Source organism: Epinephelus fuscoguttatus, linkage group LG11, assembly GCF_011397635.1.
Source record: "Epinephelus fuscoguttatus linkage group LG11, E.fuscoguttatus.final_Chr_v1".
In the NCBI taxonomy this organism is placed as follows: domain Eukaryota; kingdom Metazoa; phylum Chordata; class Actinopteri; order Perciformes; family Serranidae; genus Epinephelus; species Epinephelus fuscoguttatus.
The window spans coordinates 22,062,991-22,085,014 of NC_064762.1; the positions used below are offsets into that span (position 1 = coordinate 22,062,991).

General features: G+C 39.7%; 1 protein-coding gene across 2 annotated transcripts; it reads left to right on the forward strand.

The window, feature by feature from the left end:
• Positions 1 to 6,668: 6,668 nt before the first annotated feature.
• On the forward strand, positions 6,669 to 13,098 carry tcte1 (t-complex-associated-testis-expressed 1). Of its 2 annotated transcripts, XM_049589933.1 has the most exons (5): positions 6,669 to 6,711; positions 7,090 to 7,274; positions 7,362 to 7,930; positions 9,764 to 10,213; positions 12,928 to 13,098. In XM_049589933.1, exons 2-5 carry the CDS (start codon positions 7,118 to 7,120, stop codon positions 13,096 to 13,098), a joined length of 1,347 nt encoding a protein of 448 aa, XP_049445890.1. In that variant the 5' UTR covers positions 6,669 to 6,711; positions 7,090 to 7,117. The 2 variants fall into 2 exon arrangements, with proteins under 2 accessions (XP_049445890.1, XP_049445889.1); XM_049589932.1 differs by lacking the exon at positions 6,669 to 6,711 and having other exon boundaries at positions 6,873 to 7,274.
• Positions 13,099 to 22,024: the final 8,926 nt, after the last annotated feature.

Genomic DNA, 22,024 nt, shown 5'->3' on the forward strand with positions numbered 1-22,024 from the left:
CTACCATACGTGGTGCCACCTGCTACTCAGCAACCATTCACACACACACACACACACACACACACACACACACACACACACTGCTGGGACAGCCACTGGGAGTAATTTAGGGTTCAGCATCTTGCCCAACAAGCAAACTGGAGGAGCTGGGGATCGAATTGCTGATCTTCAGATTAGCAGATGACCGGCTCTACCTCTGAGCCACAGCTGCCCATTATAGCTGTAGGCCAGGGATACTCATTTTCACTTACAGGAAGCCAAGAGCAATAATAATCAGTAAATTAATTTCCTGTTTTCCACCTTTCAACATTTGCAGTCCTTGCTCATCTTTGCCAAGAGGCAAATCCAGTCGCATAGGTCAGGTGTAGGCAGGGGTGTTCCCTGGATTTGGGAACATCTGGGGGTTTGGCCTGAACTTGGAGGTCTTGGGGATCCTTCCTTGACACATAAGCTCTATTTTCATGCTGTTTTATGCATTCTGCCACCTTATTTACACTCAAAGTACAAAAAAAAAAATCCTATTGTAAATCAGCAAATTAGATATGGCCACAAGTTGAGTATCACTGCTGTAGACCACTGGTTCCCAACTGGTCCAGATTTCTCCTTAGTCATTAGTTCAAGGTCCACACAGTTAAATACATTCAGTGACATACTTAGATGTGGACATGTCCTCAAGCTTGTTTGCTGTCTCTGTCAAGTACCTGTCCATAAGTAACTCACTCTAAGACAGGAAAGGCCACTTCAAAATAAATGATGTGTGCTGGAATTTTACTTCACTTTAAAATAAAGTGTGTTTTTTACAAAGCTGACACATTTGCAAGTCACTCATGGTCTATTCACAAAGGACTTGCGACCCACTTTTGGACCACAACCCAGCAGTTGGGAACCACTGCTGTAGACTCTTAGATGCTCATACATTATCACAGAGCATTTTCTTGGCTTTCTGTCAGCCATTTGTTTCATTTCATTTTCAACAGAAATAACCGTATAAACGTAAAACTTGCTCAGGACAGGTCATCCATCACTGCGTACACCAGGTTAATAGTTTTATTATATTAAATAGCTATTATTAGTGTTGTTCATTGTGTGCCTGCCTAACTAAAATATGCCAGAATATTGGCGTGGTGCTCTTATCCATTATTTGTTTGGACTTCTGTTAACCTACAGTAGGAACAACCTGCCAAGTCTCATGTTTAAACATCCCCCTCCTAATGGGGGCGGTGGTGTGTCTTCCTCAAGCTCAGGTCCCTCTACCAGAGGCCTGGGAGTTTGAGGGTTCTGTGCATGATGATTTCTGTTTTTTAAACAGACATCTGTGTGAGACAAAAGAACCATAATGTGAAGACGCTCTAATTCCTGAAACATGGCCAAACACTTTATATTGTTGTTAGTTTATGTTTTATTAAGTGATGCGCTGTTTTCTGTTCATCCACACGCCCATTTGGGAGTTGCCTCTCCTGGAGCACGAGCTCTGCTGAAAGGCTCCTGGGCCGAGCATTAATCACTCCCACTGGCAACACTCCAGAGTTTACCTCATATCTCACTGGTCCTGACTCACATAAACACATAACCAAATGTTTTCACCTCACATCATAATGGGAGAAACTTTACCTAACGTCCACTTGTAAGCAAACATTTTAAGCTTGTTTAGCTTTTATTTTTTATGTAAGTGTCATTACAAATTTAGTAAATGGTATCACTTTTAAAAAAGGGTGTCATTTATGCAATGCTATATAAGTTATGAAATAAAGTCTATGAGGTCATCAGTAACTTCAACACTATCACACATTTAGATCTGCATGTTCACAGTTCTACCAGAGTGGGCGTCACTTTTAAAAATAGATGTTTCATCTTGGAAGGAAACTTTGTTTTGCAAAGTCCTCCCATCTTTTGGTAACTACACGCATGCTGCGCTGCCTAGCAACTAATGCAACAGCTCCTTGGGCGCTGAAAGCAAATGGAAGTGTGATGGCACCGGCCTCAACGGTGAGGTGAAGCACTCAGTCTGCATACTGTGGAGGGAGGAGAGCATCGGTGCTGCCTTTGTCTGTAAATGTTGTGTTTGTGCTCCTGCAGCAGAGGACAGCCGAGTCTGACTGTGCCATAAATAATCAGCGGATGTGTTCAATACTCCAATATCCATATGAAATACCCTGCACTCACTGAGACGTATGAGCCAATATCCTTCTGTCAGGTTATTTAATGGCTCTCTGTTAAAGAGTGCTCTGAATTCACAGTGTCATATTTAAACATTCAATGCTTTTTATTTTGTAATCAGGTCATAGGAGAATTATGAAACAGTAAAAGTCTGAAACAGAGAGTTTAAAGGTTATTTATGTTTATAAGCAGCTGTTTCTTTTTAATCAAAGATGTTACGGTGTCACAGTAGGAGAAGCCCAGCTGTAGAAACTAAAATGAATGATGGATGAATGCTATTTATCTGCTTCAGTTTCAGGGTCCTGGGGCCCCCTGCACAAAACACCTAAAGTTAAGATTTTCCTAAAGTCCTAGTTATGGTTTCCTCAAAATAAAATCAGTTGCACAAAACACCCTTAAGTCTTCTCCTTAAGATGTCCTTAAAATGTTCACTTAGGTATTTAAGGGTTCTCCTGGTCTTGGGTTTATACTTAAGGAGTCCCTAGAACATTGCAAAAAAGACCTTAACTTGTAGTGAAGATGACTATTTTTTCTTTATTTTGACACTTCTTTTCCTCATTTACCTCACTTCCTTTCCTTTAACCTTTTGTTAACTCCTTAACCTGACTGAGTTCACCTGTACCCTGAACACACCATTTCCCTTACTCTTTCTTCATCGTCAAATGGGGCGGCAGTGGTAAGCAGTTTTTCTCTTTAGTTTATCCTGTTTATGATTAGTTTAACTCAGCATAATTTACCCTTATTAAGATGGAGATTTTTTTTAATTTGACTACAGTTGTAATTTTGTATTTGTTTTTTTCAGATTCAAATTCTTCAGTTTGAGATAAATCTTTGTGTGCTAAAGGAAAGTTTCAGTGGTTGTGCATTCTGACCAGTGCCCATGATGGTAGACCTCCACCCCTCGTCCCTCCTCCTTCTTAACACAACCAATGCAAGGTAAAAAAAAAAAAAAAAAAAAAAAAGAAGAAGAAGAAAAAAAACTTAAGGTACCTCTGACTCTATCTTAACTGCAACATGACCGAGTTTATGGTGATAAAATAAAAAAACTACCACACCTTGAGGAGAGTTGCCTGAGGAACATGACAAAAAGCTCAAGGTGTCGACCTGGCCTCCGAATCTCTCACACACCAATCTGATTGAACATCTTGGGACGTGCTGGTGTCCCACCTCACACCTGACAGGTGTCAAATGATCCGAAGCCAACACCTTCCAGAGGTCATGTTCCTTGACATGTCAGAGACGAGTCCGATCCAGGGAGGCCCCACCGTGGACAGCTCCAAGGTACCAGCATGTGTAGCTACTGAAGTCACAGTGCTCATGTCCTTGTTGTTTTTATGTTGTTGTTGTTTTTGTGAGAATGCAGAGATTATATTCTATAATTATAAAACAGGCACATGATTGGTGTTTTTTTAGGCTGATTCCACAATTTTTGACATGTAACCAAGATAAATAACTAACACACTAAGCAAAATGAATAAAGAAAGCCCAAATAAAGGGAAAACGAAACAAAAACACTCATTCACAAACATTCAACAAAGACGCAAATATATCAGAAATAATAAAAAGTGACTAAATACAAACATTTATAAACTATCCAAACCTCTGCACCCTCAAGTCCTTACAATTCAATCCATGTCTACTTCCAACTAAAGTAACTAAATATTATTCACAGGTCCTGCCCCCAAAACTGAGGGCAGAGGTTCATTTAACAGTCACACTTAAATTCCTAAATAAGTCATAATTCATCAACAAATCATCAAAATGATCACGTTAACAATTTGCTTGGAAAGCACGCTGCTGATAGATGAGCTAATACAAAATAAAATTAACAGATAATTAGGAAAAAAAATGCTCCCCCTATTTGGTTGTTGACTCTTACTAATACTAATATCTATTAATCCAATAGCAATTTATTAGCTGTCAGAGTGTCTGCTGTTACTATGCTTTTATTTAGCTGAGGTGCATTATGGCTCTAATCTTATGTTTGTCCCCCATTTTCTATGTAGATCTCCCATTTGACCCACAATGTATGTCCACCTAATTTTAGGATAAATGAAGTGTTCACCAACTGCAATCATTTTGTGGTCCAAATTTCTATTCTTTTATCTTTATACATACAAATATCAGCTACTTTTTTAAAGAAAAAAAAATTCAGGACATATTTCATTTTTTTCCACTCAGTGTTAAATAATGTTTGACAGCTGAATCATGCCGCCTCATGCCAAGACAATGAGTTGCCGAGCTTATCAGTGAACTTGCACACTTCTCGTTTGGTGCAGATTCAGGGACACCCTAACACTGTGATTCATCCCCATACCGACTCTACCCAGAGAGCGCTGCCTGGAACAGCAGCTCACAGAGGGAGTGTGCCTCCTGTACTGTGGATGGCTGATGTCACGCCAGTCCATTAAAGCCAGAGTACGAGGAAAGCGTGTGTCTGTCAGGCCCTATTACATGACGGCGACAGTGATGGACTGCCTCGGGGCTACAGTTGGAGCCTCTCCGTCCAACCCTCCATCTGACTCTTGGAGCAACCTTATGAAGTCAGTAACAGAACATCTCTCTCACAAATATACACACGGGAAACACAGTCAGTTTCTGCTGCATCATGTAGTTACATCCCTAACACAAAGTATTATATCATTAAAGTCTTAACATGAACATCTAAGTGCATTCTCCCATATTCATACAGATATATTGTGGGGCATCTGGTAGCAAAGCAAGGTACAAATCTACGCTACAGCCATGACTCACAATGCAACACATCTTTTAATAAACATACACATTTCCCTCATCACAACCATATGTATGTCTGATTTTCTGCATTATTTGAACAGTCAGGACTCTCTTCAGGTGGTACTGACTGATTTCTACCTATCCATTTTAGCTGTGTACCTGCTTTGTGTTGTTGTTGTTTTTGTTAGAAAGATGGACTCACTCCAGTATGCAACGGCCCAGGGTCCATATCCGTGGTCCATCTGCCAGCTTTGTTGAATCCAAATGTTCCTCACAGCGTGATCAGGCTGAACACTGCAGCAGCTCCAGCACACAGCCTCCTGCAGCACTGATGTCACACAGACCTGAAAACACACTCTCTCAGCACTTATATCAATGTTCTCATTTTGGTCCAACTGTTAAGATATGACTGTAATTGAATACTAATTAGGCAGTTTAATCTTAATTGTGTGGTCTTCCCCAAGAGCCTCTCTTTTATTCCTCTGTTAAATAATTGATAGATAACAGTGCATTTAAGGTGATTTTTTTTTTATCTTGTGTTTATAGTGCCTGTGGGGAAGTTGAGCATTATGGTTATGGCTATGCAAGACATGCCTCTTTACTCTTATATGTTTTCTACAACAATGCACAATTACTGTTTAATGATATGGTAATTTCTTTCATGTAGATAGCACATTATATCATACATACATTGTTATGTGTGGTATATAACATAGACACACTGTTGTGTATACAACAGTGTGTCTATGTTATATACCACACATAGACACACTGTTGTGTATACAAGGGCATAGGTTTTGTTTTAACATTTGGGGGGGGCGGGGGGACTATTAGGAAATGGAGGTCTGGGGGTCCTCCGCCAGAATAATTTGAGCATCAAACACTTAATTTTTTTCCCCACAATATTTTTATTCAAATATTCATGCCATAAAATGCAGCTTTTTACATTTATGTAATATATAATGTAACATGAAACGACTACCTTAATGCACAACCAAGATAAAGAGAGAAAAGGAGACAAAAAACAAACATGAACTAACAAAAATGCTCCTCCTATGTTAATAATTGGTAATCTACACAAAATAAAGTACAGTAAATGCATTAAATACAAACTGTAACCAGTATTTGTAAGAAAAGAAAAAATTAAACAAGCTCAGAAACTGCATTGTCCATTTAAATTATTCATCATTCATTTACTTCATTGTCTAAATCCTTCACAAATGTTATAAAGGAACTCCATTTATTCTCAAATGTGTTGATGACCCTTTAATATGTACAGTGTCCTTTCTAATGGAAGGCTTGATAACATCATACTCTGAATTTTTATGCACCAATTTGTGCCCTTTCTGCATCAAATTATGCATATATGTATATTCATATATGTTTACATTTAATATTGTCAAAATTAAAGTCATCTGCTGCTTTAATGTGTTTATCTGTGGGGCCAATGTGTGTATAACAGACATGGCAGATAGCGTCTTTGGATGCTTGTGTTGCATTCAAATAAGCTTGGAAATTCTACGTTTGTAACAGTGAATTATATACAGAGATACTGTTGACTCACAGTTCCTACAAGGAAACTAACGATTTCTCAACCCTCGTGCTCCGTTATCTGGCGTCTTTTAAACACAGCCGCAACTCACACACAACTTTGCAAATTCTGAAAAACATTAACTAGTTGCATGTTTATCGAAGTAAACTGCTTTTGCCGTAAGGAAACGTTCAGGGCTGAGTAGTCAAATTTCCTGGTGTCTTGAAGTAAGCGCGGAGCGTTCTGTTACCAAGGAGACAGTTGAAGCTCAGAGCAGCGCACTGCAGGTAAGAAGTTAACTTTTGAGGCGTTTATAGCGTTATATTGAGTTTTGTGTATAATTAAATGATATAAAACAAGTTTACAACTTTTTACCTGTGTTTTTTAACCATTCAACATTTAGCCGTAGTAGTAAGCTAGTCACCGTTTAGCTAACATTAGCGTGGAAGGTCTGCTAACGCTTTAGCTTACTTTATACATAGTTTTAGCTAGCAGCAGAATGTGTATGTATATATTTAGACTGTAGTTGCGATGTTTTAGCCCTTAAATGGCATTAAACAAACTATTATCACATACAAAATATTGGGAAATAAGCAGGAATATATCTGCAGTTGTTTGGATGTGTAACTTTAATGTTTAACTTTATGTTTCTTCTTTTTAATCAGAGGATAGTCAAGACAAAACCCTACAGCAATGTCCAGGTCTCTTTATCCTCCAGGAGCCACACACAGTTCAACTGAAGACTTCAGGAGGATGAGGAGGGTCATTGCTGAAGATCCAGACTGGTACCTGAACATAGTGCCTTGTTTATCAGATCTGTGTCTGCAGAGCATTGTGAGAAACTTTGAAGGTATGCTTCTCTTTTAGTGTCATAATTACACACATTTTTATGCACCTGTGATATAAATTGAGCTGTATGTAAACTTACCTGTTACAGAAAAGCCCATGTTTGAAGTCCTCACACCCACCCACAGAGACTTTGTGCTGGAGAGACTGTCTACCTCCCTGCCCCTGCATGTGACAGCCAACTTGATCAGTGATGGTGTCTACTGGAAGCGGTGCTGCGAGGAGCGCTGGGACCTTTGTGATGTCTTTCATTACGGCCACAGCTGGAAACGAATGTTCTTTGAGAGGCACATGGAGAACATCATTGAGCTTTTTATCCCTGATGTAACAGAACCAAAGGTAGTTCTAGACATGGTGCCTCTTTGTAAAGACTATGTCAAGAGGCTGGACATCTCCCAACTCCTGCCACCCATCAAGGAGCCCCAGAAGGAGGAGGAGGAATATGGCTCTGAGTTAGCAAATGAGAATGAGTATGACGGGCCGTCTATGGACCACTTTGACTTTAACATCCTGCTCGACAAGCTGACGAACCTAGAGGAGCTCCATTTGGTGTACAGGGTCAAACAGTGTGGTATGAACTTTGAATGGAAGATGTTTGAGATGACTGACAGAGATTGTGAGTCCCTCGCCAAGGCCCTTAAGTCCTGTAAGACTTTGAAGGTATTGACTCCTACTCACTGGTTTATGGCTTTGTGCCTTTAGTAGCTCCTTGCAAAGTATGTGGCCTGATTGTGTGTTTGATGTAATTCAGCACTTCCGACTTTCTTGCCAGTTACAAAGCATCATTTACAGACATTATACAGTCCCCGATGTCGTGACCACCAAAGCATTATACTCATGATCAATTTACATCAAAGGAAAGACAGCAGAGCCTCTAGCTGCAGCCTAGAAAAGTCACTCTTTGACAAAAAAGTTTTATCACATTAACTTATTACAGCATGAGGACATGTTGTATATCTGCTACTGATCTCTGTGCACGATAAGGGAACTGTACAAGAGATTGTTGGAGTTGATATCAGGGCTGCAACTAATGATTGTTAAATCTGTTAATTATTTGTGCATTAAATAATAATATAGCAGAAGATTGAAAAATACAACTTCCAAGGTGACTATACCAACAGTTTCTTTTGTACAAAACCCAAATATATTTAATATACAACAACATTAAACTGACAAAAAAAAGCTAGAAACAGTGTAGGCATGGCATTTTTGTGTGATAAATTACTTTTGCAACTACTTAAAGTTCCGGTGTGTAGGATTTAGTGGCATCTAGTGGTGAGCTTGCAGATTGTAAGCAACTGAAACTTCTCCAGTGTGCCAAGCATGAAGACGTGAGAGTGAGAATGCGAATGGTCCTATCTAGAGCCTCTTTTTGGTTTCTCCGTCCTGGGCTACTGTAGAAACAAAATGGTGGACTCAGTGAAAGAGGCATAAACAGCTCATTCTAAGGTAACAAAAACACAATGATTCTTAGTAAAACATAGTTATAAAAATTATATTCAATTTCTGCCAATATATCTCCCTAAATTGTGGGACCGCAACCTTTGCTATCAAAAGAGCCATTTTTGGCATGAATCGTTTTTTCAATTTGCCTGGAGCTGCAATACATATTTGTGCTTTATAATAAAGGTAATACAGCCTATTAGGTGTAAATTAACAGTATTACTAATGGTTCTAAGTGAGCATTCATTGATATGTTTTAGTACAAGGTGGCTACTCTGCAGTGGGCTGGTTATAATTCTTCTGTATACATTGCACATACAGTTTCCTGTTTTGCTCTGAGACTTTTTCTTTTTTGGATTTGGAATCAATAGCTAGCCGCCTTGGATCGGCGGTTTGGTGCTGCTTCTGCAGTGATGCGGGCACTGCGCCGGACCGTAGTGGTGAAGAGGGGGCTGCGCCAAAGGGCAAAGCTTTCAATTTACTGGTCCATCTACGTCCCAACTCTCACTTGTGGTCATGAGCTCTGGGTAGTGACAGAAAGAATGAGATCACGAATACAAGTGGCTGAAATGAGTTTCCTCTGTGGGGTGGCTGGGCTCAACCTTAGAGGTAGGGTAAGGAGCTCAGACATCCGGAGGGAGCTCGGAGTAGAGCTGCTGCTCCTTCGGGTTGAAAGGGGTCAGTTGAGGTGATTGAGGATTACATATCTTATCCAGCAGGTTGCCTACCCCTGCCCTAAACCCTACAGACTGGACCTTTAATTTAAAAAAAAAAAAAAGTCATTTGACTAATTTATCAATGAACAAGTTGTTTCACTGCCAGTTGATATTTGTTTGATTGTCTTACTTAATTTTACATTCTATAAAGCAGAGTCTCTCACCCATTTGTGTTGCTCCTGCTGTAAATAGTATTTAAACATGTGGCAAGTTCATACTGTTATTTTAAAGGCCTGTGCCCAATTAAGTCTTGTCTGTGCACATACTGATTAAGTTTTTGTGCTACTCATCACATAATCTTAACAATCTTATTAATAATATCTTGTTTCTGCAGCTTCTAAGGCTCCATCTAAGCCACATTGAGGATAAAAAGTGCCGGCTGCTGGTGAAATACCTCCTGGACCACCCGTCCCTGAGGGAGCTCGACTTCTCACACAACGTGATCGGAGACAAAGGAGCCAGAGCCATCTGCAAACTGCTCACCAGGAGTAAACTGGAGGTTCTGAACATGTGTGACAACAATATCACAGGCCTGGGAGCCAAAGCCATAGCTCACACCTTGTCCAACAACTCCACCCTTTTGTCTCTCAACCTGCGTCTCAACCGTTTAAAAGACGAGGGGGGGCAGGCTATTGGCAAGGCCTTGGTGAACAACAACACCCTGCTTCACCTGCACCTGGGAGCCAATGAGGTAACAGGGCTCACTGCCATGGCACTGTCTGAAGTTCTTGTTCAGAGTAACACCCTGAAGAGCATCAATCTGTCCTGCAACAACCTGGGTGTGGTGAGTAAATTGCTATTCTTAGATTCACGCTAACAGGGGAACAGTAAATATAAAGTTTTATGTGAGCTTGGTGCCAAAGAAGCCCATGTTGTCTCTGATACAAAAAGGGTTCATATTTTTAGTGGCATTTTTGGGACGTTTGTGACTCAGCTTGTCAAGCTTAATTTGGCATAAATTTGATTAGTCACACGTGTTTTGTTAGACCTAATTCTGCATGGAGATCATGTAGGTGTGTGTCTAATTAATAGTAATGAAATAATCATAATTGCACTTTAAGCACTTTGTATGTGGAAGCTACTAAAAAAATACAGGCTTCATTAGCTAATATTACCAGCAGAATTAATTCATGGTTGGTTTTTGTCTTTTATGGGATTTATTGACAATAAGAAAAATATAGAATATCACCTTTATTACAGTGGGACCTTTTTAATTTATAGGGGTAGAATGTGTGATGTCCCTAACCCTCAAAGCCTTTGATTTTTGTGTTTTAACAAACATTAAAGGTCCAGCATGTAGAAGTTAATGGGATATAGTGGCATAAATGGGATATAATATAAGTATCACCACATGAAAATATTAATCGATTTGTTTTCGTTACCTTAGAATGAACCGTTTACATCTACATAGGGAGCGCGCTCTCATCCACGGAGATCGCCATGTTGCACCGCCATGTTTCTACAGTAGCCCGGAAAGTACAAAACCAAACACTTGCTCTGGACAGGGCCATTTGCGTTTTCGTGTTTTCACCTTGGCCACGTAAATAAAAACTCCTCTGTGACAGGAGCGTCAGAAAAACACTGATTTGTAACATGACAGTTTTTCAGTGTTTTTTGCAGTTTACATCACCAGATCCATTTGTTTGGGAGAGGAATAGATCTCTGCAGATAATTTGGCTCCTGTTAAAATCCTCCTGAAGATCTGGGTCATAAGTACAGTGAGCACAGATTAGCAGGGGTTGGAGCAGGTGGGCCATCTCCGAAGTGCTGAACAGCATCAGAGAAACACTGGTTTGTAACGTGAAACTTCTTTATTCAGTATTTTTAGCGGTTTTAATCACCTGGTCTGTTTGTTTTGGAGAGGAGGAGACCTCTGCAGATAATTTGGCTTCCACTAAAAACTTCCTGAACAATGAACACTGAAGGAATTCTAACCAGGAGCAGTTTCAGCTGGTTGAAATCTGCAGCCTCACCACTAGATGCCACTAAATCCCCCTAAATCTTACACACTGGACCTTTTAAGGTTTCATCATTCAATGGGAAATTAATTGGCAACAATGTTGACAATCGTTTAAGAAATACCAAACTTCACTGATGAATGTTTTGGGAGATTTCAGACTGTTGTTCTGAACAAAACAAGCAATTTAAATATGTCAACTTGGGCAACTTTGCAGCATTTTACAGACCAGATTAACCGTGAAAATAACCAGCCAGTTACTCAAATAAAGAGTCCTACATCCAATAGTTGTGTCAAGACGTATAATAAAGAAATGCAAGGCTGTTGCTGCAGCAGCCCGGGTTCGAATCCAGCCTGTGGCCCTTTGCTGCATGTCATCACCTCTCTCTCTCCCCCCTTCACGCTTACCTGTCCTGTCCATTAAAGGCAAAATGGCCCAAAAAATATCTTTAAAAAAAAAATTATAAAATAGCAAATTATACTTGAAAGGTGTTTCGTGCAGTAATTGTCCGGTACCGTTTTCAAACAGTATCTGTGGTGAAAGTGAACGTGAAAAGCAAACCTAATTTTCTTCATTTGGTGTTTTGCCTTGCTATATTTGTGTTTCTTTCGGTGCTGTGTCTGAGATTTTTGTAGCTTACTCTCGGATGCATGCTGCTTAGAGTCTGGCACCTGGTTGCTCACCTGCACATTGTGCCCAGGAACGTCCTGAACAAAGTAAAATAAGATGAAAATAAGAAAGTACAGGCAGAGGGCAGAATCACTGCAGATAAATACACTGCCACTCACTTCTAGTGTATCATAAGTGGGGACTGAGAGGGATTACTCTACATTATTTGTTAGGAAAATCCTATTCAGTATACCTTTTAAAATGTATGTCTTTTACCATAAGAATGCAGCAAGTGGTTCCGCTGAGTCGGGGGAAGCACTTTAAAACCCTGGGTTATTTTGAAACACTGGATTTCCCTCCCAAAGCATGCTCTTGCTTGTATAGACATAGTATGCTGATGGCAACAGACAGAATCTCTTGAAAGTACAAGGCTTTTCAATTATTCATAGATACGTGTGGAAAACATGCAATAATGGAAAGCTAAGTAAGTGTTGCTTCCCTGTGAGAGGTAGATCAGATTTTGCCCCTGTCCTCCTCAACATTTCACTGTAGTGTATATGTCTGACTGGAATAAACTGCGGAAGATCAAAAATCACCCACACAGCAGAAATCCAACGTGCAGAACCATCAATATCTGTGACCTTGGTCGACTGTTCACAAAAATAGAAATGCTTCAGACGTAGCAATAAAACACAGATGACACTCACAATAAGCAGTTTTGAGAGTGTGGGCTTTTTTGGACAGCAAGTTGCCGGGGGTGATTTTTCAAGGTTATCTGGACTGTCTTCAGACCTTTACAGGACGGCATCCTGTGATGTGTTCAACATGGACATGCATCAGTGCCAAGTGTGTTTGTTTGTACTCTCTCCCTACCTCTGTGTGTGTGTGTGTGTGTGTGTGTGTGTGTGTGTGTGTGTGTGTGTGTGTGTAGGATGGAGGTAAAGCTCTGGAGAAGGCGATGTCTCACAACACCAGCATAACAGAATGTGACTTACGTCTGACGGAGGTTGACGAGCAGAGCGCTTCCTTCATCAACCAGGTGGTGTGGAAGAACAAGAGTTTAGAACAAAAGACCCATGCTGGAGAGGATAAAACCAAGTAAACATCAACATCTGCCATTTGAATACGAACCCATCTTTATTGGTGATTAATTCCTGCCTAGCACAGCCACATCAGAGCATGACCACTGTGGCTACGTTCACATTACAGGGCTTATTGCTCAGTTCAGATTATTTCTCCAGATCAAATCTCTCCGCCTAGACTGTTCACATTCATGTTTGAAGGGATCCACATCTGACATCAGTGTAAACAAATCCAATAACGTCACACACGTGCGCTGGAATAACAACAAAAAGCCTCACATTAAAGGCATTTGGGGAAAAAGTGAGGCCACAATGTTGAGGGTTTCACTGAGGAACACATGTCCAGGGCTACATTCTAATGTCTCTGTGGTGTCTCACGACAACACTGTCACAACATGTAGACAAGCTGTCTGCGTCTGGCACTGAGTCGCTATTGGCTGATGACTGGTGCAGCTTGGCACAGCAGCAGTGCAGAGTTGGCAGCCTTTGGTAGTTTAAACAGACTGCTCTGACACTGTATGGTGAATGATCTGCACCCGCCCAGTGAAGTCTCATGTGAGAAAACCATGGCTGTATGGAAAACGCACATGAATTCTGATATGACCGTTCTCACAGCAGTCACATGGCCAGTGATCGGATGCATTGGATTTAGGAGCACATATGAAAGTGGCAGAGATCTAATTGGGAAAAAATGGGTTTCTTTTTCTTTGTGACATTAAAGCAAAGAAATCAGATTTGGGCCACATTTGTTTGTAATGTGAACGTAGCCTATATGCCAACTCTGCATCTCAAACTAAACCAAATATATAGCTATACCTTCAAGAGTAAATGTTGCTGTAAGAGGAAAAATCTATCTACTATTGGATACTTACCTTATTGACATTGTTGTGTCCATTTTGATATTTGATGGCTCATATTTCTGATGTGCATAGATAATTAGCAAAATTTAACTGATGTGATTACACATCAGGATGTGTCTACTATCTTGTCCCTTGTTGCTGCTGAAAACAAATGTGTACAAACTACACGCACATAGACAGTGATTGTCCTCCTGAAACCATGTGTCCTCTTATGAGGGCATCACATTTTGGGTTTCCCTGCACCTTATACTTCATTCTACTTAACTTAGACCTGATAGTCTCATTCGTGGACACTTTTTTGCGTCATCTAGTGGTAGTAAGAGCATAATTCACTAATCCATGTAAAAACAAGATGGCAGCCATCTCTGTCAAGACAGTCTGCAGCCAATCCCGAAACAAAAGCGGACAAGGTCCAAATCCTGATCACATTTTATGGTTGAAAATTGTTTATTTATGATTAATAATGTGTGTAGTTTGATATGGCAACAAATTTGACCAATTTCAGCAACAGTAACAAGCTAAGACACTGGTAATTAGGTAGTACTCGTCTTAGGATATCAAGACTTTATTGTCGTCTCGTTTGAGGACAATGGGACTTTATTATCATCTTGTTTGAGGATGTTGGGACCAATTAGGTGTGACAGACTGTCTCCACAGACAAAAGGACAGTCCTTGCTTGGAGTATGAAAGAAGGACAATTCATCCAGTAACAAAATGATCAAATCACAAGAGATTTAGCTTTGTTGTATCATTTGTAATTTAGTTTTTTAACGTTCAGTCATTGAAATAAATTTTTTTATACTTAATTACACACTGTGACTATTAAAAATAAACCTAACTTTGCCCTATGAGGACATCATTTTTTTTTTCCTAAAACTACTTCCTGTTCAAAGACAGGGTTTTGTTATACTTACCAGGTTCAACTGATCCCAAGCAGCTCAGAAGCTGAGGTCTCAGGAGGCTATGTCTCATCAGCAAATATTAAAACATAGTTTTACACTAAGCATGACATACTGACATTTTCTGGGATGTGGCAACAGTTGTGAAGGAATCTTGTGTTACATCCTTGAGCCTCAGTCAGTGAAGGAAATGTAAAAGAGGCCTCAAGGTCAGGCTGTTTGACCTTTGTTATGAACACACTCCATCTTTGGTCTCCCAGTTGTGGTGGAGGGAGTACAGCTGCCTAGATAAGGGCAGATGAATCAGCTCTGTTGCCATAGCTCCCAAGGCTAAGGGGAAGGGAGATTGCCCTATGCTCGAGAGTCTCTTTTAGATATGTGCATTTTAGGGCTGTCAAGCAATTAAAAAAAAAATCTAATTATTAATCTAAATTAATCACATATACTGTATATCAATTTTTGTTGTAAAACTATTTTTAAAATTTCAATTCAAATGAATTTTGGCAGATGCGTCGTAGTAAAGCAGCCGGATTTTGGACACAATCGTCCCCGTCCTCTGACACCGAAACTGGCCTGCAGTCCATTTTGCAAAAGAGTTAGTTAGCCGGTAACAGGTAGACTTAATCAGTTTGCGTCTGAAGGCCTGGTTGAGCATGGCTTGACGAGGCTGGCTGCTAGCGCTACCATCTGAAGCTGTGCTAGCTCAGACCTCCGCGTTCGCTGCTAAATGCTTTGCGTTGAGGTGACATTTCAGGCTTTAAGTTCTCCAATGGTACGAAAATTCCTTACTGCAGAAATATAAATCTTCCATTCACGGGGCCATGAAGCATCGTCTCGTCTGCCTCCATCATGTGACAAAGCCACTGTGGCCTTCACTGACACACTGGGTCAAAGGGCACCATGGAACACCATTAATCAGCATCACATTTTTGTAATGTGTTATTTTTTCTGTTATTAATTAATCAAAATCAACGTGTTGTTTTGACAGCCCTAGTGCATTTTGTAAGAGACAGTTGAGGTGATTTCAAGCGAGCTAGGTGAGCATGCTTGTTTTTTAAAGTCAGTCACCAACAGAAACCTCACATAGCCATAGATTGGGACAGAATAACCTTATCTGGGAACATGGAGTAACTTGTAAGGGAATACTGTTTGGGTTAAATGCAAGAACTGGGCAACCCTCAGAATCTCTGGATGGCAGACAGTGTTACACTCTCTATGTTGAGCTGCGATTCTCTCCAGTCGAGACTTCATTAAATACTGCATACGATCCATCAAAGTGTCCTGAGGTCTTCTTCAGCTATTAAATCATCAGCTCTGAAAATGTCTGTCTTAAAGTAATTCATGACACATATTTTAGTGAGCATTTCAGTTTATTTAGAAGCCTTTTTTTTCCATGTTGATACACCCATTTGGTATTCAATCCTTATGCAACATCAAGGCAACGTTGTGGTGGTGTTGGAATACATACAGACTTGTGTTTTTTTAACCTACATCTACTGACTAATAATATAGTAGTAACACCTTTGCTAGGCAGCAACAAAACATGTTTGTAATAAATCTTGCAAGATTACTTTTTTTATTTTCTAGAATCACATGAAGAGAGGCAAAGCTGCTCTGTATGTTGATGGCGGACCAGCACATCTACAGATGATACAATACTGATATTCTTGAGATCAGTAATCGGTATCAATAATCACCCAATCATTTTCCTTAGAAATGTGTCTTTGTGTTTATGAGTGTGTGCGCCTGATCCGAAATCAGTCAAATCGTTAATAACGTTACACAAAGGTGTATCAAATGTAATCTAAAAAGTGGGTTTAAAGGGAAACAAACATCATTTAAAACAGTAAATGAGAAGCAGCACAAAGATGCTGTTGGCTGTGTTGCCTGACACATTTTACACCCGATTGTATTGCCGTTTTCAAATCAACAAACTCACCATTTAACATCTTCACATCAAAAACGTCCCTGCTTCAGTCACCTCTACGTTTGTGCGACACATTCAGCTAAGAACAAGATCCACGTCGACAGTCACTCTAACCTCTCGCCTCTATTTTATTTACAGTACAAATCCTTTCTGCCCTACGGTCTTGAAAAACCACAAAAATCATTTAAATATAAAAAGACAAACCCCCCGAGCATTTTTGAGTGAAAGAGTACATATCATAACAACCTAATCTACTTAATACACACGATAAAGGGTTCAGTGCTTTGCATGACAACAGCTTTTATGCTAACAGTCGTCTGTGGAGGAAAAATGTCTAGTTATGAACCTTCCAGTCAGATTTAGAACCTTTTTTTTGGTCGCTGTTGTTATGTAAACATTGCACTGGTAAACACAATTTTCTATTCTTACACATGACTATTTATGGATCACAGTGAAGCCATCTGAGAGGCTTGTTGGCTAATAAGGAATGAGAGAATGTGATGACTTCAGTATAAAACAGTGACTAAAATCCAAAATTGTATCCCATGTGGAGTTTGCATGCTTGTCCTTGTGGTTTACTTACAGTTCTACACTTCACCCCACAGTACACGGACAGTGATTCCCAATGCATGCTGGGATTTAATCCAGCCCTTCATGAGAAACTGAATGAATGAATGAGTTTCAATCCCTGCATCTCATTTGGTTTCCCGTTAAAATGCTATTCATTTTGCTCAAAAAGGTTGTATGGTACATCATCCATTGACCATTAAAGGATACTTTGACTCTTTTTGGGAAACATGCTTATTTGTTTTCTTGCTGAGAGTTAGAGGCGAAGATCAATACCACTCTTGTCTTTGTCTGATAAATATAAAGCCTACTAATGCAACCAAAAGCCTGTTAGCTTTGCTTAGCTTAGACTGGAAGCCTAGCTTAGATTCTACCCTCGTAAAATAACAACTTGTTTTTTTTAACAAAATAAACCATAGAGATAAAAGCCAGCAGCAGTATGCCTGTGCCAAAAACTGCAGTTCCACTAATGACCACTTGAGGGTGGCATCAAGAGTGAGTCAATCCCCATATAGTCTCGCTCACCAGACCTTCCCCAAGAAAAGAAAGGTCTGGTTGGGCCAACTCTCACTTTAAGATTGGAGGAAAAAACACCCCGGCTGCTTGTATTTCTTTCAACCAATCACAATCGTTCTGGGTGGTGCCACAGCGACGGTGCACTTGCAGAAATATTGCTGGGGGGAAACAGGTTTTGGTGTAACACGCCCACAAAAATATCGCCTACAGGACGCGAACCATGGCAGAAAAATGGCTACATCCCCGCAAGATCAAACACCGCAAAAGTTAGTAAAGGATGCGTTGAAAACGGTTGAAAACTGCTACACAACCGGAGGTGGTAGGGCGGGACTTCAGCGGGTGGCTCGTTCTGCCCAATGAGAAGCTGATCTAGGCAGGGAACTTCCGCCCATTCAGACTAATCCCCATATACCCTCATGTTAATAGCCCAACTTTATAACAGACATAAACATGTTTACAGCCTGGTACAAAAAATTGTTTTAGTCTCTGTCGCTAATTTCTCAGTTCTTGACAATAGTATGGGGTTGAATTTTATATAACTCACAATTAAATGTTATTAAGGCTTAAAGTTCTGCATAATTTAGGGTGTGTTGGCTTTGAGTGACAGGTGGTTGCCTTCTCTTGAGGAGTCGCTATCACAGCGACAGCGTTGGTTAGGTAACGTAACCATGGAATAACCCAAGATTCACATAGCCATAGTTGCCCCTACTTCAGTGTGTTTTCAGTTCATGAAAGTTAATTGTAATGTTTTGGTCACCTTAAAAAGTCTTGTTCATGTTCGGTTTTTCTGGAAAGTACATTTTGTTTTAATGGTTTTATGCCCATTTTTTGCTAGTGGAAATTGACATTAGTATTAGCATCAACACAGATACCATCGCTGTAAATGCACTATGCTAACGAAGCTAGCAGCTCATGTTGGGATTATCTCCACCCTCTCATCCAAACATGGTTACTTCTGGCTCCAAAAACGGCCAAAATGCCAAATTCAAGGCTTCAAATTGAGAATCCACAAACCAATGGGTGACGTTTCAGTGGCTATGTCCTTTATTTTACACAGTCTATCGATAAAACATGTTAAATAGTAAGCTTTAGAAGTGCTGATCAGTTGATTTTGTTCAGACCGAGCCAGGCTAGCTGTTTCCCCATGTTTCCAGTCTTTGTGCTATGCTAAGCCAGCTAAGTTGTTGGTGGGAGCTTCATTTTTACTGTACAGACATCAGATTATTTATGTCCTCCTGTAACTCTCTGCATGAAGGCAAATAAGTGTATTCCCAAAATGTCAATGTATAAACTATTTCTTAAACATCGTAAAAGTGATCTAAATAAAGTGTCATGAACACCAGGACTTGAAGTCAGTCGCTCAGCTGTTCATAACTTCATACTTGGCCGTTTTGTAACATAAGTGTTTTCTAAGAGGAGATTTACACATCACACAGTTCAGAAGTAACAGAGGTAATATGGAATGTGGTCAGAATATATGACACTTGATTGAAATGCTGTTCAATAATGATGTATGAATAATAGGCAATCATACTTAAAAAAAAAAAAAAAAAGTACTTCAATTTACAAAATATCCAGTAACTGAAATGACAAAATAACTGTTAGGTTGTAAAGCATTTGGAAGATATGTTACCAATGTTAACCAACACATTTCAAAGGTCTTTGCTCGCTTAGACTTTTTCTTAAGTTGCAATGGTGCAAACTGATTTAGTGAATCAGTAAATTTAAACTTGCAGGCAGTCACTGGTAACTTAGGAAAGACTTAGCAATGGTTTTGCAAATAGCTGGTGCAACCAAAATCCTGGAGAAGAGCAGATCTAAAATGATAGTCTGTCGTATCTGACCTGCTTCTGTACCTTTTGTTATTTGGAATAGGAACATTAGTAACGTTCAGACCCTTCACTTTACAAATGATCCAGTTATTACGCAGCTGAAGCCTTTGAAAAGTAAAATAAAATGTCTGCATAAACCCAAATTTTAGACAAAGGAATGATCACCAGGTTTTGGGATGTTGTTGCAAAGCAGAATTGTTGCCCTGAATACTATCCTGAGTTCTAGGGGCTTGCATAGATGACCTGTTTACACAATGTTTTCATGCTAGACTGTCTGTTGTTGAATCAAATGTGAGGTTTGATGGAGTCTGTGTTTTTGTCATTCCTCACTCCCTTTGAGTATTTTCGGTGTATTCTCTAGTATTGCTATACAGATGGTCCGCAACTCCAAACTTAATATGGAATGTAATGAGTATGGATAATTGGTCACAATTTACAGTACAGGCTCGTATTGTGAAGACAAGTCGTAACAGGAAGCAACATAACATTTTGATTTGGGAGATTATAATGGTTTTTATGGTCTTAAAGGAACAGTGTGTAAGATATAGGGGATTTAGTGCCATCTAGTGGTGAGAATGCAGAGTGCGACCAGGTTTTTTAACTGGGAGCTGAATTATCCACAGAGTTCTCTTCCTCTCTAAAACAAATTGACCCAGTGATTTAAATCGGTAAAAACAATGAAAAAAAAGGTTTCACATAACAAATCAGTGTTTCTCCAATGCTGTTTGGCTTGTTGGAGATGTTCCGCTGGTTCAGCACCTGCTAATGTGTGCTCACCTTTTGTCTCTGATAACTTAAGATCCAGATGTTTAGGAGATTTTAACCAGGAGCTGAATTATCTGCAGAGGTCTCACCTTCTACAAAACAAATGGACACGGTGGTTTAAACTGGTAAAAACACTGAAGAAAGCAGTTTCATGTTACAAATCAGTGTTTTTCTCACCCTTCTTTTTGCAGTGGCCGAGGTGAAAATGCGAGAATGCAAATGGCCATCTAGAGCCAGTGTTTGGTTTGTCTGTTCTGAGCTACTGTAGAAATATGGTGGAGCAACATGGTGATCTCTGTGGACAGGGACCTGCTCCCTATGTAGATATAAACAGCTCATTCTAAGCTAACAAAATTATTTTCAGGTGATTATACACTAAAGAAAACACACCTATTATATTCCATTGCTGCCAATATGTCCCCCGAAATCTTACACGCTGTTCCTTTAATGTTGGAAAATGTTATGGCCATGCCAGTTTTCACTGCAAGTCTTGTGAGATGGAGGCTGGTTTGTACACAAATAACTGTAATAACTGTACAGTTCAAACTAGCTAAACTGTTTCTAACCCCTACGTAATATTTGTTTCAAAAGTTCTGGCATGCCTGATTTTCGTCACTGTTTCCATTAGACATTTATTGTTGTGCATGGTTCGGCTGTTAAATAAATTCGCCATGACTAAGATATTGCATGCACTCATTTGAGAGGAAGTTTTTTTTTTTTAGTTCTTTAAAGTAATCCTGTCATATTATTAAATCTGACACTATCAGTAGTGAATCCAGGCCTCTGCCTATTTCTAGCGTCTTTGATGGCCAGCTCTCTCTGGCTGTCTCTCTGATACGCATCAGCAGCAGCAACAGTTCACGAGAGCTGTGTTATATTATGAGAAAAATCATCTGAAAACATTTAGGGCCTGATTTTTTAAGAACAATGAGATCATGTTTCTTCTGTGTTCTATTACACACTAAGTGCTATCATGAGTGTAAATTCAACGTGTTTTAATGGGAAGATGTTGAGATGAGATGACTTTAATAGCTTATGCTCGTCGGTAACAGTTGATCGCTAGGCACTTAAATAAGGAGGTAGGCTGAATAAAAATATTGCCAAATATTAAATTAAATGCATCTTTGAGGTTTTAAACCAACTGAGTTGACACTGATTTATTACTAGTATGATGAGGTTTATTACTATGTAGTCGCCCATTATAGAAAATGTACAGTTTATAGTAATTAACAGTTTGAAGACGTGTTGTTGATTCAGTTTGATGTTCTCGTGTCCTTTAGCCCTCCTGTGCTAAATTATTCATCCACTGCGCTGCTATATTTAGCAAGCCAGGAAGTATAATGTCATCCCAGCCAAGCTGATTTCAGCTAACTTGACATTTCAGCATCTGCATCAGACGTTTATTTTTATACTATGGTAATGTGTTCTTTGAATATACAGAATTAAATCAGCCAGTATCAAAAGGTTTGACATGCAGCTGTTTAGATTTTAGATTTGGGCCTTACTTAATTTATAAGAGCCATGGGATGTTTTTTGTTTCAGCAAAAGTATTCAGTCATGTTAATTATGTTATGTTTTGA